At 43.6% G+C, this 17,375-nt stretch overlaps 1 protein-coding gene across 1 annotated transcript in view; it reads right to left on the bottom strand.

Moving 5' to 3' along the window:
• Chek2 (checkpoint kinase 2) overlaps window positions 1–17,375 on the bottom strand; it is a 37,369-nt gene that overhangs the window by 13,660 nt on the left and 6,334 nt on the right. The window contains exons 3-9 of the mRNA XM_052754913.1: window positions 17,157–17,281; window positions 16,892–17,039; window positions 16,126–16,216; window positions 9,277–9,385; window positions 7,199–7,252; window positions 4,651–4,712; window positions 1,521–1,620 (exon numbers count right to left, since the gene is read on the bottom strand). Coding sequence (XP_052610873.1) covers window positions 1,521–1,620; window positions 4,651–4,712; window positions 7,199–7,252; window positions 9,277–9,385; window positions 16,126–16,216; window positions 16,892–17,039; window positions 17,157–17,281 — 689 coding nt within the window. The remainder of the gene's footprint in view (window positions 1–1,520; window positions 1,621–4,650; window positions 4,713–7,198; window positions 7,253–9,276; window positions 9,386–16,125; window positions 16,217–16,891; window positions 17,040–17,156; window positions 17,282–17,375) is intronic.

Raw genomic sequence — 17,375 nt, 5'->3', positions numbered from 1 at the left:
AACAAACCTTATAGATGGCTTATGGGCTAGGAATATAGGTTTTGTGTGTGTGTGTGTGTGTGTGTGTGTGTGTGTGTGTGTGTGTGTGTGTGTGTGTAGGTCTATACACAAGGCCCTGGGTTCTATCCCCAGCACTGTGAAAAGAAAATAAAAATAAAAGAGTGAGGAAGGGTTGTGATTGGGATCTAGGATTGAGGAAAAATAAATATTTTTTATAATGTTTCTTTTTATTTTTAATTATGTATGAGGGAGTTTATGTGCATGTGAGTGCTGCTCATTTAGACCAAGGGTGTCAGATACCCTGAAGTTGGAATTACAGGTGTTGTGAACCACATTCCAGTCCTCTGCAAAACTAGTACCTGCACTTAACTGCTTCCACCCCTCCAAAAAAAAATTCTCATCCAAAACTTTTACTGGGCATTGACCTGCTGAAAACATTAAGGAAGATAAGCTCAGATAAGCCAAAGCTAGGAAAATCCCCCTCAGTCCTCACTCAATACAATAACTGTTCCAAATACAGGCTACCCACTCCCCTTCCCCCACAGAGGGTTTCTCTGTATAACAGTCCAGGCTGTCCTGGAACTCACAGAGATCCACCCGCCTCTGCCTCCCACCTCCATTCTATTTCCTTCAATGAATGGGCTTTCAAGAGAACAAACTTCTTTGGTATGGTGGTGCATGCTTTTAACCTCTGCACTCGGAAGGCAAAGACAGGCAGATCTCTGAGTTCAAGGCCAACCTTCTCTACATAGATTCTAGGACAGCTAGGGCCACAGAGAAAGACCCTGTCAGCAGAGGAGAGAAAGGAGAGAGAGGAAAGTCAGAGGAGAGAGAGGTGGGAGGAAGGAGGGAGAGAGACAGTGACCAAACTACCAAACCTTGGGAGGTAATTACCACCACAAAACCTGGGACAGAGTATGAGCACATGCCCGGCACATCATCGGTGTGCTGCATTTTGTGGGGTACTGTTCATAAGGAACATATTATCGAACCATAGAAGAACAAATTATCTATCTCAATCATCCCAACTGGTCAGTCTTGCTTTCAATCCCACCTTTACGCTCTGCAAACCAAGACATCGCCATGAGAATCGGGTAGGTGCAAAAAGATCAATGCCGCTCCAGAAAGCCCTCCAAGTCAAAGGCACAGACAGGGTTGTGTGGATTTTGTTTTTCTGAGATACGAGGGGGTGAACCTGGGGCTTCGAAAGTACCTTCCATTTTGATTTTGAAACAAGCTCTCTCTACATTGCCTGAGCTGGCTTTGAACTCTGAGACGCCTGCCTTACCCTGACCAAGTAGCTGGGATTCCAGGCTGCGCTACCAGGACTGGTGGTATATTCATTTCCTTAGTTCCCTTTCTGCTTGATCATCTGAGTCATGGGGGCAGAGATTTTTTTTATATATTTATTTATTTACTTACTTATTTATTTGCCTAGAAGAGAACAACAAACACAGAACCTCTTGAATTTCAACCCTCAGTCCCTGGGTCCTGGCCTAACTCCAGAGGGTTCCTCTCACCTGCACGGCTAAAAGCATCTGGTAGAAATACAGCTTGCAGGTTGCTTCCTTCAGGCGTTTGTTCCCCACCACCCTGTCAAACAGCTCTCCTCCTTCCATCCTGAAACACAGACAAGTGGGACCTTCACTCATGGAGGCACAGCACAAATGAAATAAACTCCTCTAGCCCAGCAAAATGGGGGAGGCGGGGTGTGAGTCAATGAGCCCTTGCCCCACGGGGGAGAGGCCCCGACCTGGAACTCCACCACTAAAACACAGGTCATTTCATTCTCTCTTCACAGAACTTTCAAAATGAATGAGCTTGGCTGGGTGTGATGGGGTACGTACGCCTTTAATCCCAGCACTCAGGCAGATCCTAGAGCGTTCAAGGCCAGCCTGGTTTGGGCTACATAGCGAGCCCCAGGCTGGCCGTGGATACATGATACCCTGCCTCAAAATAAATAAATAAATAAATAAATAAATAAATAAATAAATAAGAATCATCTTGAGGGCTGGAGAAAACAACTCAGTTGTTAACAGTGTGTATATACTATTTGTCCTGTCCAAAAGAAACTCAGGACAAATGGCTAACTGGTGCCTATCAGCATACCAAAGCATAGGATGGCCTCCAGGCTCACTGAGTACCCATGGCTCCTCTCAGCTCTTCTCAGAGCCCCACTACGCTAAACTTCTCCAGCTCATGGGCTTCCCTTCCCCCAACTTCTTTCCTACATAACCCTGCCTTTTGGGCCATGTGCTCTCTTGGTTCTCGTGGCCCTCTCTCCTCTTTGCTCTCTTTCTTCTTCCTCTCTCCTCTTCATCTCTCCCTTCTCTCCTGGCCTGGCTCATTCTACTTTCTCTCTCTGCTCTGGACTCTTCCAGACACCTCTGGCTGTGCTCTCCCTCTTATCTACAATAAAACCCTTCTCAACCACACCTTGGAGCGGCCATGTCTTCATTCACTCACTGCTCTTACAAACCACACAAATTCACTTCCCAGCACCCATGTCTAACTCACAAGTGCCTGTAACTCCAGCTCCAGGGAACCAAAGCCCACTTACCGACCTCTCTGAGCACTGGAAGTCACGTGTACACACCCACACACTTGAAAATAATAAAAAATAAATCTTGTAACAAATTAACCCGCTAATAAACCTCATCCACCATCAGATGCCCCAGTTGGAAAAGAGAAAAAGGTGTAACAGAGTAGGCACTGGTGACTTCTTCGGGAACTTTAAAACGTCTAATTCCAGCAGGATGGTGGTGGCCCACACTTTTAATCCCACCTACTACAATAATTGATGTCAAAATAAGACATAAGAGGTGGTGCATATCTAAACCCCAGCACTCAGGAAGCAGAGGCTGGTGGTACATCAAGAGTTCAAAGAGATCCTAAGCGGCACAAAGAATTTAACACCAAAGTGGGCGACATGAGACTCCATCTCAAAAAATAATAATAGTACTAATTGAGGGTTGAGAATGTAGGGCACTTGCCTACCCTGTACAAGACCCTGGGTTTGAGTCCATCTACAGAGCAAAACTACTGATGCACATAAAAAGCATGGCAGAGTGCAGGCGTTCAGTGAGGCCAGTCATTTCCTTAAAGGACATTTCAACGGTGAAGTAGGAACCCACTGTAACCCGTGGAGCATTATGAAGGATACTAAGTCCATTCAAGGGAAATGCTGCCAGCAGAATTGGCTCACAGCAAGGCTGTAACAAGCAGCAGCTAGTACTGATTATATTGTTGCCACTATTATTGATTTGTTACCTGGACCTGTGCAGGTGCTGGGAACTGAACCCAAAGCTTCTGGAAGAGCAATCAGTGTTCTTTCTTTTTTTTTAATTAAGATTTTTTATTTATTATGTATACAGAAGAGGGCGCCAGATCTCATTACACATGGTTGTGAGCCACCATGTAGTTGCTGGGAATTGAACTCAGGACCTCTGGAAGAGCAGTCAGTGCTCTTAACCTCTGAGCTATCTCTCCAGCACCATCAATCAATGTTCTTAACCACTGAGCCATGTCCTCAGCCTTTCTAGAAATAGATAAATATAAATACACACACACACACACACATACACACACACACACACATATATTATTGCTGGGTGTGTATGGTGTTTGTGGGTTAAGCACACATGTGACATGACTTAACCATAAAGGTCCAAGGACAGCTTAGGAGTCAGTTCTCTCTTTTCAGCATGTGGGTCCTTCAGATAAGACTCAGATCCTCAAACCTGGCGGCAGATCCCTCTCCTCAATGAGCCATCATCCATCGTGCCCTCCCTGTCATAATCAAATGGCCAGTCTCCATGGGCATCATTTGCCGGCTATGAGCACAGCATTCCCTGCCTGACCCAACAACTGCTCCCAGACATTTATACAGGAACAGACATGGAACAGGCCACTTCCAGAAATGAGAAGAAACTGGGGCCCTTGAAGAAACTGAAAGATACTCAAATGCCACCATGCAACCAGGTCCCGTGAGCCTCAAGAGTGGTCCACACAGGCAGGTATCTTCAGAGTAATGATAAACTGGACTCATGTTGAATGTCCACATGTGCCAGTACCCTGTAGGGCTTCCCAACCCTCAAATCATTTAATCCTTTTAAGAAGTCTACATGTTAGGGTACAATTATTACCCACATGTAACACCAAGAAAAGGAGACTCAGGGAGGTGAAATGAACTCCTCATGGGCGATCAGCTCATTTTGTATAAAGTAAAGCTTGACCGCAGGCCTCAGATACAGGTCTCAGTCCCTTCATACCTGCCGTTAGAAGGGCTTTAGAACTGATACACACACACACACACACACACACACACACACACACACACACACACACACACTTTGTGACCCCACCAACACATTTCCATTTAGAGCCCTAGCATAAGAAAGGCAAGTCTGCATTCAATTCTTTTCTGGCTTATAAGACTTACACAGAAATAAATTAAAAATGTTACTACTTGCTGGGCAGTGGAGGTGCATGCCTTTAATCCTAGCACTCAGGAGGCAGAGGCAGGAGGATCTCTGTGAGTTTGAGGCCAGCTTGGCCTACAGAATGAGTCTCAGGCAGGCTCCAAAGCTACACAGAGAAACCTTATCTCGAAAAACCAAAACTAAAACAAAACAAAAAGTTACTACTTACAACTCCAGAACAATGTAATAATCTTCTGCATCAAAAACGTCTTTAATCTGGATGATGCATGGCTGAAACAGAAGAAAGGAGAAATGAGAAACTCCAAAAAGGAAACCTCAAGACACAGAAATTGAGGCTTCAGGAGGACAAAGAGCAGGCACTGGGCCCTTGTCACTATGGGAGACAGCGAAATGGGATGTAGCTGACTCCTCGTTGAGAACACTCCAGTGACAGCAAGGGGTGACTCATGTGTGCAGATGAGCCTAAGAGCGACATCAGGTCTTCCCAGCCTTCTTCATCTGTCCGCAAACAGGACCCAAGGAACCTGACAAGCACCATGAATACGGCAGCAGTAGCTGGGTGGTTCAGGGCGGTGAGGAACTTTCACAGCAGGCCCGAGACCCGAAATCCAACCCCAGCACAAGAGTGAGGAGAAACAGGACACAAGACCAGAGACCATGAAGCTAATTTGTAATCCCAGCACTTGGGAAGACAAGGAAGGAAAATCAAGAACTCAAGGGCAGCCTCAGCTACAAAACAAGTTCAAGGCCAGCCTGGGCAATATGAGACCCTGTCTCAACAACAAAGAAGAAGGCTAGAGAGGAAGCCCAATTATACTACCAGATACCAGATTCATCTAGGTCCAGGACTGGAAGCATGGAGAACGGAGCCCTTTGTGATAATATCCCTCCCATTGTATAAAACCTTTCAAGCATGGCTGACAGCTTATGACCTAGCATCAGCACAGGGGACACAGAACACCGTGGGCAGGGAAGAACAGGTTTAGGTACTCTAGAATGTACACTTAACATTATGATTTTCCACGTAGAAAGCACACCCATTGTGTTTACACAGTGAGAGGGATAAGAAACAGACTGGGTGAGTATCGATCGGCATAGAGGACTGTGATCGTGTGAGAATCGGAGAGAATATAATACTTTCGGGATTGAGATTAAAAAGGGTGGTGAAACCCACTCACCACAGTGTTCTTCCTTCAAAGCAAGTCTCAGCATAACTGCTGCTCTGTATCCAGGAGGCCTTCCTGCAGTGAACTGTTACAAGATAGTCAGCGGAGACCCCACTGCCTCCCAACATGTAAGACCTTGGCAACAATGCTGAGTGCTAAGGCAAGACTTCCATTTTAATAAGGCTCAAAAGAAGCAGTAAAATACTTCAGGAGACAGGATGTGTGTAGTGGTTTGTTTATTTAATTACGTGTGTCTGTCTGTCTGTCTGCATCTCTGTATGCCATGGAGCATGTGTGGAGGTCAGGGGAGAACTTGTGGGAGCTGATTTTCTCCTTCCTCCCAGTAGTTCCTAGGGATCAGTCTTAGATGATCAGACTTGGTAGCAAGTGTCTTAAACCTCTGAGTCATTTTGCCAGCAACGAATGTGTTAAAAAAAAAAAAAAAAAAAAAAAAGTGGCAAAGCAGCCTGCAGCAGGAAGATTGCTTGAGCCAGGAATCAGAGTCGAGCCTGGCCAACTCAGCCAGTTCCTGTGGAAAGGAACCAAAACAAACTCCACTCAAGAGGCGGAGGTGGAAGGATCACGTGAGCGCACAGTATTCCCAGACCGGCCAGGGCAACAGGGCAGGGCTGTCTCCAAACAACAAAAAAGAAATGGAAAGTGGGGGAGGAAGGAGGTGAGGGGGGAGAAAAGGCAGACGGAAGGAAAAAGGAAAGGAAAGAGAGAGCAGGGAAGGAAAAGAGGAGAGGAAGAAGTTGCAGATGAAGTGGAGGACAGCCAAGCAGGGAGGCCGGCCACTGAGTTGTAAATAGGCTGTGGGGATGCTGTGTCCAAGGCAGTAATCTAGAATAAACAGAGCTTCGAGTTCTTGGAGGGAAGTGAGGAGGTGAAAGAAAAAGAAATTCTTTTGTTTGGAGGTTAAAAGCGAGAATAAGATAACCCCTAGCTGGGCAGGCAAGATTTGAGTCAAGTTTAATTCCAGCACCTACTGAGCTGGTGCTGACGGGTACTCATAAAGTAAAGACACTGGAAAACATCGCAAAAGCAGAGACAAGATCAGACCAGTACACTACAGCCCTTCTCACCTTTCTGTGACTTCCACAGACACACACTCATCCTGACAAAAGAGGTAAGGACCATCTATACCCAGCAAGACTCCCCACACCAATGAATCAGACGGTACGACGGGACTCCACTTACCTGTCACATACCATAGATTTAACTGCATTACTCCAAATAAAAGGTATATTACAGGGTCAAAATTTCAGGTAAAATTAACCTCACTAAAACTTACTTTTTTTTTTTTTTTTTTTTTGCAAATATGATCACTAATCTCTAAGATTTTGGTCAAGATCTCAGCAAAAATAGTATTAAATCATGAGGTTATAAAGCCTTTACAGAGGACTGCATTCTCAACATCTTGAAATAAAAACTCTCGCAAGGTAAAAAAAAAAAAAAAAAAAAGAGCTGGGTCATGTATGCATTCACATACATATGAAGGAGCCCAAGTTAACACGAGACTCCTACAGAAACGCTTTGTACATGTCCCATATTTTGAGATAAGTTTCTATGAATAATAGTAATACTTACATGATTCAGTTTTTTCAAAATTTCTATTTCAGTTTCAACACTGGGAGCCGTGTCCTAAATAGGATAACATTAGAGTTCATTAACAATAATAATTGTAATGGTTAGTATCTTAACAATACATTTAGAATTAAACTTAAGTAAGTAAAGGCCATCTGAGTTATAGACTAGCCTCTGTTCATAGAGTACACAAATAAATAGATAAAATATGTAAACTACAGTTATGTAAAACAGACTCTGGCTAAGAAGACCAGATTTAAAAGTTTTTTAAATGTCTATTTGCTTTATTTTTTTTATTTTTATTTTATGCACATTGGTGTTTTGCCTGCATGTATGTCTGTGCGAGGGTGTCGGGTCCCCTGGAACTGGGATTATAGACAGCTGTGAGCTGCCATGTGGGTGCTGAGAATTGAACCCAGGTCCTCTGGAAGAGCAGCCAGTGCTCTTAACCACTGAGCCAACTCTCCAGCCCCCTAGATTTAAAATTTTTAAATCCAGCCTTTCCTCTCAGCTCTCACACTAGTTACTATAGTACAGGGTTGGGGTGGGGTAGGGGGTTCTATTAATTGAGATCAATTAAGAAGTAAAGATTGGCTCTAAGTTTTTAATCAATCTAGTAGATATGCTTTTCTCTCCTAAATGGGAAGCAAATCATGGGGGTGAACAATCTATAACAAAGTGAACACAGACAGGAAATTCCTCTTGCCATGTAAGAACAGAATTATCTAGGGAAAAACAATTTGAAGAATGTTAAAGCCAGAAACAGCTGGCTGGGGAGGAAGAAGTGACTGGGTCCTGCCTTCTACTTACTTTGTCAGCTTATGTGTGGAAAAAAACGCCTTTAGCTACTGCACTCATTTAGTAAATGTGGGTAGAAAAAGTGATAAATAGCTGCTACATAAAAATAATTTACATTTAAAAAAATCTGCAACTGAAAATTGGAAATGTTACCTAAGTGGTACAGTACTTGCCTGGCATTCATAAATCCCTGAGTTTGAGAAAAATAGGTCTCGAAGCTGGGCGGTGGTGGCACACACCTTTGACCCCAGCACTTGGGAGGCAGATGCAGGCAGATCTGAGTTTGAGGCCAACCTGGTCTACAAAGTGAGTCCCAGGACAGACAAGACTGTTAAACAGAGAAACCTTACCTTGAAGAAAAAAAAAATGTGTTTCTATAACTAACTCATAGACATTGCCACAACACCCAAAACAGCAAAGCATTTGGAGTTACCATAACAACCAAGCAGAGAATTATTATCTGCATAAATTATGAGGAAGTTGGTGATTTCTTTGAGAATCTATCTAAATCTGTCTGATAATATCCAGAACTTCTGTATAGTGTTCAACTCACACCTCAGAAGTGAATCTCATCAGGCAAATGCTAACCAACTCCTTGGAAAACACACGAAACCTTACAGAGCCAATAAGATCAGCAGAGCGTAGGGAAACAGACTGTTACTGTCCTTTGCAGTCAGAGGAACTTTACGATCAAACTGAGTCAAAACTACTTAAAAGTCAATTAGTGAGTTAATAAGCTACCTCAGTCAGGAGTGGGAGTACATGCCTATAATCCTAGCACTCCAGAGGAGGCATACATAGGAGACACCTTCTAGGCCAATCTCACTACATGATGAGTTCTAGGCCAGGTGGCGCTATGTGAGAGCCCTATCTCAAAAAAAAAAAAAAAAAAATGTTTTTGGAGTAAAAAAGTAATCACCATAACTTGGAGAATGAGTCAAAATGATACATTGTAGGTAATAAGGATTTGATACTTTAACAGATACTTTCAAAATCAGTGTTCAGAGTCAAGTACAGCAGGGTGAGCTGTCCACACCTTTGATCCCAGAACTCTGGAAGCAGAGGCAGGCAGATCTCTGTGAGTTCAAGACCAGTCTGGTCTACAAAGTGAATTCCAGGACAGGCTCCAAAGCTACACAGAGAAACCTTGTCATAAAAAAACAAGAAAAAAAAGGACTACAACTAAGCCATCCAATCTTTCTGAGATTGAGCCATACTCCAGGGTTACTGGAGGAAGTTATGAAGATGTGAAGACCCAGGGGGCTGCAAACACAGGTACTTACTGCTTCTCTCGATGAGCCAAGAGCAAACTTCCGCTTACTGATGATCTTTATGGCTACTTTCTTACATGTTCTCCTCTCGAAAGCCATTTTTACCTCCCCACAAGCACCACTAATGGGAAAAACACAGACAGTGACTTTTCAGGATGATTTCTGTCATGAAACCCACCATGTCCAAATCTGCCTTGACTATAAGAAGTCAAAGATGGGGCTGAGGAGGTTGCTCAGGTGGGTAACATGCTTGTCATGCAAGTGTGAGAATCTGAGTTCAAATATCCAGAACCCATGTAAACCAGGCATCCTAGCACACGTCTGTAACCCAGACTCCACACAGCAAGACTGGAGGCAGAAGCTTGTGGGCCGGCCTGCCTGGCATGCACAGCAGCAAACAGGGACCCTGTCTCAAAGTAGAAAGCCAAGGACCAACACACAAGGTTGTCTTCTGATCTCCACACAAATTCTGTGGCACAGGCACTCCCAGACTTTCACACACACACACACACACACACACACACACACACACACACACACACACACACATGAAACTAAGAATTGTCCATGCAACATTTTTTTCATTGTCCCTGTGTTCAAAGGACACACTGAAGGTTCACCAGAGTAAACTGTCAAGAGCACAGTTAGATGCAGAACATCCATTAACACTGAGTTTGGAGTGACTTCAATCTGAATCACAGCCTTGATCATGAAATTCACGGAAAAACACTAAGAAAAAAGAGAATTTACTTTCTCTAGAGGTCAGAGAAATATCAAAGAGTCTTCCTGATCAAAACTGAGTACTATGCCAGGAGTATCACACAACTGTAACTCAAGAGCTGAGAAGAGAGACGGACAGCAGCCAACCAAGACCAACTTGGGTCCACAGAGTTCATCCAGGCCTGAACTGAAGAAAGAGAAAGTCCAAACCAATTACCAACAAACAATTTGCATACACAGTTGGAAGCATGAACTGCACCCTACACTACATCTAAAAGTGCTACACGATTACTCTGCACACAGCAGCATCCCTCAAAGATTTCAGACTCACTGGGTACCACCAAGGGCAGAGGAACGGCCACACAGAACAGTATGCAGCCCACTGTGACCCCCAGTAAATCTGTTTTGCAAAGTGAGACCAATCCTAGCAATGATAACTATAGTACGAGCCATAGCAACTGCTACTATCTAGTTCCAATTAAGAAAACACCATATTACCTTGCCCCTAGCAACCACTAATTAGCTTTCTAAAAATTATCTGGTATTTCATAGAAATTCATATTGCTTTCATTTAGCTTAATGTTCTAAAAGCTCACCCATGTTATAGCAGCAATCAGTACCTCTTTATTATTTGAGACTGGATCCTACTATGTTGGTTTGGTCTTAACCTTTCTAGAAGCTGGAAGATCCTGTGACAGCACCTAGCTACCTATTTATTTCCTTTTATCCCCCTTTGAGACAAAAGTCTTAGGAAGCTCAGCTGTCCTCAAATGACTATTATGCCAAAGGATGTAATAACTTTGAACTCCCAATCCTTCTGCTAAATTTGTTTTACGTTGTTGAATGCCAAGTATGTACTACCCTGCCAGGCTGTCTTTTTCTGTTAGGGATTGAACTGAACATTTTACATTAAATTGCATGCCTACCTTAGAAGAGTAGGGGCTGACAGGACGGTTCAGCAAGCAGAAGTGATTGACCCATAAGCTGGCTAGGTTTTTTTTGCCAATTTGATTTCATTGAGGATTACCTGCTAAGAAGGACTCTCAATTGAAAAAATGCCTCCATTAGATTGTCCCATAGATAAGTCTGTGGGACTTTTTTTTGACTAATGTGGGAGGGGCCAGTCTACTATGTGCAGTACTATTCCTGGGCAGGCAGATCTAGGATGTTAAGAAAGCAGAATAAAAGCCGGGCGGTGGTGGTGCACGCCTTTAATCCCAGCACTCGGGAGGCAGAGCCAGGCGGATCTCTGTGAGTTCGAGGCCAGCCTGGGCTACCAAGTGAGTTCCAGGAAAGGCGCAAAGCTACACAGAGAAACCCTGTCTCAAAGAGAAAAAGAAAAGAAAAGCAGAATGATGAAGCCATGGAAATTGAGTCAGTAAACAACATTCCTTCATGGTTCTGCTTCAGTTCCTGCCTCTGAGTTCCTGCCCTCAAAAGATTGGGCTGTGATCAGAACATGGAAGCCAAATAACCCCTTCCCTCTTCAAGCTGCTTTTGGTCACAGTGTTTATCGAAGCAAAGTAGGAGAGAAATTGGCACCAGGAGTGGGGGTACTGCTGTGATGGATGTCACCATGTTGTTTGGGGGAAGGATTATAGGGTTTTGTAGCTCTGGGCTGGAAAAGCCACTGAGTGCTCAGAGATTAGCGGGTTGTTCTGTAGAAAACTGGAAGATGGCCGGGCGGTGGTGGCGCACGCCTTTAATCCCAGCACTCGGGAGGCAGAGGCAGGTGGATCTCTGTGAGTTCGAGGCCAGCCTGGTCTCCAAAGCGAGTTCCAGGAAAGGCGCAAAGCTACACAGAGAAACCCTGTCTCGAAAAACCAAAAAAAAAAAAAAAAAAAAAAAAAAAAAACTGGAAGATGAGAGAAATGCAAATAATAGAAGTCTAGTCCGTGAAGTTTCAGAGGGAAAATTTAGAGTCCCTTAAAGACTCTATGAGAGCCTTTTGTGTGATAGTTTCAATTAAGATTTTGTGAAAGTGAGGCTGGGTGATGGTGGTGCATGCCTTTAATCCCAGCACATGTGAGGCAGAGGCAGGTGGACCTCTGAGTTTGCGGCCAGCCTGGTCTACAGAGTGAGTTCCAGGACAGCCAGGGCTACACAAAGAAACCCTGTCTGGGCAGGGGTTTTAATCTGTGAAATAAAACCTTTTGTGCTTTACTGAGATAATCAATGCTAGTTAGCTGGGGATTAAAAATCAGCTGTGATTAATAAGACACCAGCATCATCAAGGTGAAATCTTCTGGGTCAGCACACAGAAACTGCAGTCCAGAAAGGGTCCAAAGCTACATCTCAAGCTGGAAGTCAATAATGTGTAATAATATGTAACTTCATAATGTGTAAGAGTCTCCCATAAGATACTAGTTTTGAAGGCATGAAGGGACCACGGAAAGCAGCTGAGGCTTGGCACTGTGTGGCTGGGATGGAGTATCCCTGAAGAGAGTCCAGGAGGCCACTGGTAAAGATGCAGGCTCAGTTGCAGTTGGAGACCCCAGCATAATGGAGATGCCTGGACTGAGGGATGACCACTGAGGACAGCAGCAGGTATGGAGTCAGCCTGAGACTACAAGACAAGCTACGTGTGCCATGGAGGGCACAGTGTGAGAAGTGGAGCTACTCAAGACTTCTGTAGTCCAAACGATCATGAGTGAGTGACACTGAGCTATGTACACCGCTGGAATTCGATTTTGCTTTGATCTGACTGTAACCCTGGGTCCTTCTTAAAATAACACTTATTTTTGTTGTAGTTGTTGTTTTAGAAGAGCCCACAGTGAAGAGACTTTGAATATTTTTTAATGAAAACTTGAACTTATAAATTGCTGAGTTTTTGTTTTTTTCATTTTATGTGTATGGGTGCTTTTCCTACATATATGTCTGTGCCACACTTATGTGCAGTACACCAGAGACTGGAAGATACCAGATCCCCTGGAATTAGAGTTACAGGCAGTTATGAGACATCACGTAGGTACTGGGAATCAAACTTAGGTTCTCTTGAAGAGCAACCAGTGTTCTTAGTCACAAGGCAGCTCTCCAGTTCCAAACTGTTGAACTTTTTACTTATTTTTATTCTGTGTGTTCTGCCTGCATGTTTGTCTGTGTGAGGGTGTCAGATCTTGGAGTTACAGACAGTTGTGAGCTGCCATGTAGAGGCTGGGAATTGAACCCGGGTCCTCTGGAAGAGCAGTCAGTGCTCTTAACTGCTAAACCATCTCTCTAGCCCCCTTGTTGAAATTTTAAAAAGATCCAGTCTTAAAAAAAAATTAGATGGTGCTTCACACTGTGACATTTTTTTTTTGTTTGTTTTTTGAGACAGGGTCTCTCTACATAGCCCTGGCTGTCCCGGAACTCACTATATAGACCAGGCTGTCCTCAAATTCACAAAGAACCACTTGCCTCTACCTCCCAAGTACTAGATTTAAAGACATGCATCACCACCCCCAGCCGATGATATTAATAGTAATGTGACATCTTGGGGACAAACAAGAAAGGAAAGATTATGGTGCGATGGTAACATGTTTGTATGTCAAGTCGACAAGGAATCAATTGTACTGGGTTTTGTTGTTTATGTTTTTGTTTTTTGTCAACTTGACACAAGCTAGGATCACCTGGGAAGAAGGAACCCCAATAGAAATAAAAGTATCTCCATCAGACTGGCTTGTACACAAGCCTGTGGGACATATTCTTGATTAACGATTGATGCTAAACCCACTGTACACAGTCTTACCCCTGGGGACGTGGTCCTGGATTATAGAAAAAGCCGGGTTGAGCAAGCCTTTGGGAGCAGGCCAGTGAGCAGCGTTCCTCCACGGTCTCTGCTTCAGTTCCTGTCTCAGGTTTCTGCCCTGGTTGAGTTCCTGCCTTGGTTCCCTCAATGATGAACTGTGATCAGGACATGAGAGCCAAACAAGCCCTTTCCTCCCCAAGCTGCTGGTGATTATGATGCTTACCACAGCAATAGAAAGCAAAGTAGGGCTCCAGACAAGCTGGATGACCTGATTAATCTCTGAATCTATGGCAGAATGAGAAAACTCCTGAAAGTTGTCCTCAGAGTGCCACATGCACACCATGGTACACAGGTCACATGTAAGCACACACACACACACAACCTCCACACGCACCCACTCTTCACACACATCACATTCACTCATACATTATACACTCACACCTACCCACACTCACAACACAACACAATCTCACACACCCCTCACACATCATGTACTCACACATACATTATAATACTCCCACCTACACTTACACACACCATACACACACTCTTCACACGCATATCACATCACACTCACACGTACATTAATACATTCACACCTATCCACACTCACACACAACACATACAATCTCATACACACACACCTCACACTCATCATATATCATATACTCACACATATATGATAACGCTCTCATCTACACACCCACACCCATATATACACACAAAAGTAATTAAATAATTAAATAACAATAAATACACTGGACATGAAAGCTCATGCCTATAACCCTCAGGAGCTGAGACAGGACAACTGCCCATGAGTTTGAGGTTTACTTTAGTTCACACCAGTCTAAACTATGGAGTGAGTCCTTGTCTCAAAAAAAAAAAAAAAAAAGCCAAAAACTTAATTAGTTAATTAATTAAATGGTTTGGGGATAAGGTTCAGTACTCTAGCACTTTACCAAACATGCAGAGAAGCCTCGATTTGAACACTAGCGTTATTAAACAAACAAAGCAAGGCCAGGCCAGCAAGATGACTGACCAGGTCATGACATCTGCCCTCAAGCATAATGGTATGAATTCAATCCACATGGTAGGAGAACTGAGCCCTCTGGCCTCCACATACTCACTGTGGCATGAGTGCCCCCACACACATACAGATACATGTGAATTATATGTTCCATGAATCACAGGTTATTAAAAACTGCTTCTCAGCCGGGCGGTGGTGGCGCACGCCTTTAATCCCAGCACTCGGGAGGCAGAGCCAGGCGGATCTCTGTGAGTTCGAGGCCAGCCTGGGCTACCAAGTGAGTTCCAGGAAAGGCGCAAAGCTACACAGAGAAACCCTGTCTCGAAAAACCAAAAAAAAAAAAAAAAAAAAAAAAAACTGCTTCTCAAAAGTCATCAATAGCTGGGCATGGTGAGGCAGGCTTGGAATCCTGAGTGGGGAGGTAAAGGCAAGAGGATCAGGAGTTCAGGACCGTCCTTGACTGCATAGTGATGTTGAAGCCAATGTTAAAAAAAATAAACCAGCCAGGCGGTGGTGGCGCACGCCTTTAATCCCAGCACTTGGGAGGCAGAGCCAGGCGGATCTCTGTGAGTTCGAGGCCAGCCTGGTCTCCAAAGCGAGTTCCAGGAAAGGCGCAAAGCTACACAGAGAAACCCTGTCTCGAAAAACCAAAAAAAATAAAAAAATAAACCAGCCAGGAATGGTGGCCCAGGCCTTTAATCCAACCCCTTGGGAGGCAGAAGCAAGGGAATCTCTGCGATTTCTAGGCCAGTCAGCGCAACAAAGTGACACCCTATCTCAAAAATTACTTAATTAAAGTAAAATAAAGAGCTGGGAAGACAGTCCAGTCTATAAAATGTTTGCTACACAAACGTACGGACCTGAGTTTGGATCCCAGCACCTACATAAACAGCTTGTCTCTAATCCCAGTGCTGGGGAGGTAAAGACAGGGACATCCTAGGGGCTTGTTAGCCAGCAAGGTAAACTGAGTCAGTGAGCTCCAGGTTCATCGAGCTACAAAATATAAAGTGGAAAATCACTGAAGAAAATACTGACCTCAGGACTCATATGCAACCATCCTCACACAGATGCGCTCTCTCTCTCTCTCTCTCTCTCTCACACACACACACACACACACACACACACACACACACACACACACACGAGTCATCAATGAAGCCAAGCCTGGCGGCACAAGTTACTCCAAGCACTAAAATTTATAAGGAAAACGAGTGTATTTAAACTGATCATTATCAAATAAATCAGTAATACATCATCTACCACAAAGTTCGACAAACAGCTATGCTATAAATAACAAGGCTGTAAAATCAAGTACAAAAACTAACCAATGAAAATACATAGGAAAAAAATGAGGTCTAGTTTATCATATAAAGAAAAAAAAGTTTACCTTCCAAGAGTTTTTGACATGATGTATTCGTCTCTTAATTCCTTAGGATAAACTGACTGATCATCTACAGTCAGATCAAAAAACACAAAAACTGAGGGGGAAAGGACAGAAATGGGCTTGTTAATTCATGATTAGAAAACTGGTTCTAAAATTCAGCTATATAGACTATAAGATTTAGAACTACATGTATTATGTAATACAAAGTCAATTATTTTTAATCCAGGAACCAGCAAGGTCGCTCAGTAGGTAAAAATAACTTAATACACATGCCTAATAACTTGAGTGTGATCCCCAGAGCCACAGCGGAAGGAGAAAACAAACTCCCAACAGCTGTCCTCTGACCCCTACATGCATATTGTAACATGTAAGCCTGCACACGCACATAGAATCAATCTCTCTCTCTCTCTCTCTCTCTCTCTCTCTCTCTGTACACACACACACACACACACACACACACACACACACACACACACACACACCACACAAAGAAAAAATTCAGCACTCAGGAGGCAGAGGCAGGCAGATCTCTGAGTTCAAGGTCAGCCTGGTCTACACAGGGAATTTCAGGAGAGCCATACAATGAGACCTTGTCTCAAAAAAAAAAAAAACAAACAAAGGAAAAACACAACTCAGGCAATGGAGTTAACTCCTGAATGTGACTGAATGCTAACTTACTTACTTGACTAATTTAAAGCATAATCGATGAAGACACAAAAATTTCCCTTTACAGAGGAAGTTAAGCCCATTAACAATATAATAATACTACCTTTATTTCTACATAGTGAAAGTGCGATTTCAGAGTTGTTACACAGAGGAAGGCGTTTTCCTTTCCCTATAAGCTCAGTATTTACAAAGGTTCCGTTCCCGCTGTGATCTTCTATGTACACAATGTAAGAATTTTTAGGGCCCATTTCCTAAAATAGAGAACATTTGATTTCCACGTTTTAACAACAGGGATGAAATGGTGCAAGACACCCAAGAGCAAAGACTACATCACCAGATCTCGGAGGAGAGAGGTAACTGTCACCTACCCTGAAAATTCGAAAGTGCTTCTTGCTGTACGTCCGATACTTATCGGTCCTTCTCAACAGTGGTCCATCAAAGCAATATTCACAGCTTTTATCCCTCCCAAACCAGTAGTTGTCGTTGACACAGTCTGTTGATACAAAAGCACACAGCAGAGGACTGGAATCTCATGCATCAAACATTCAATAGTGCTCACTGTAGGGAGGAACCAGTTCTGTGACGTG

This window comes from Peromyscus californicus, unplaced genomic scaffold, assembly GCF_007827085.1.
Source record: "Peromyscus californicus insignis strain IS unplaced genomic scaffold, ASM782708v3 Scaffold_2__1_contigs__length_46816999, whole genome shotgun sequence".
NCBI lineage: Eukaryota > Metazoa > Chordata > Mammalia > Rodentia > Cricetidae > Peromyscus > Peromyscus californicus.
Note: the sequence above shows the minus strand (reverse complement) of the source record. Positions and strands in the feature narration are given on the sequence as shown.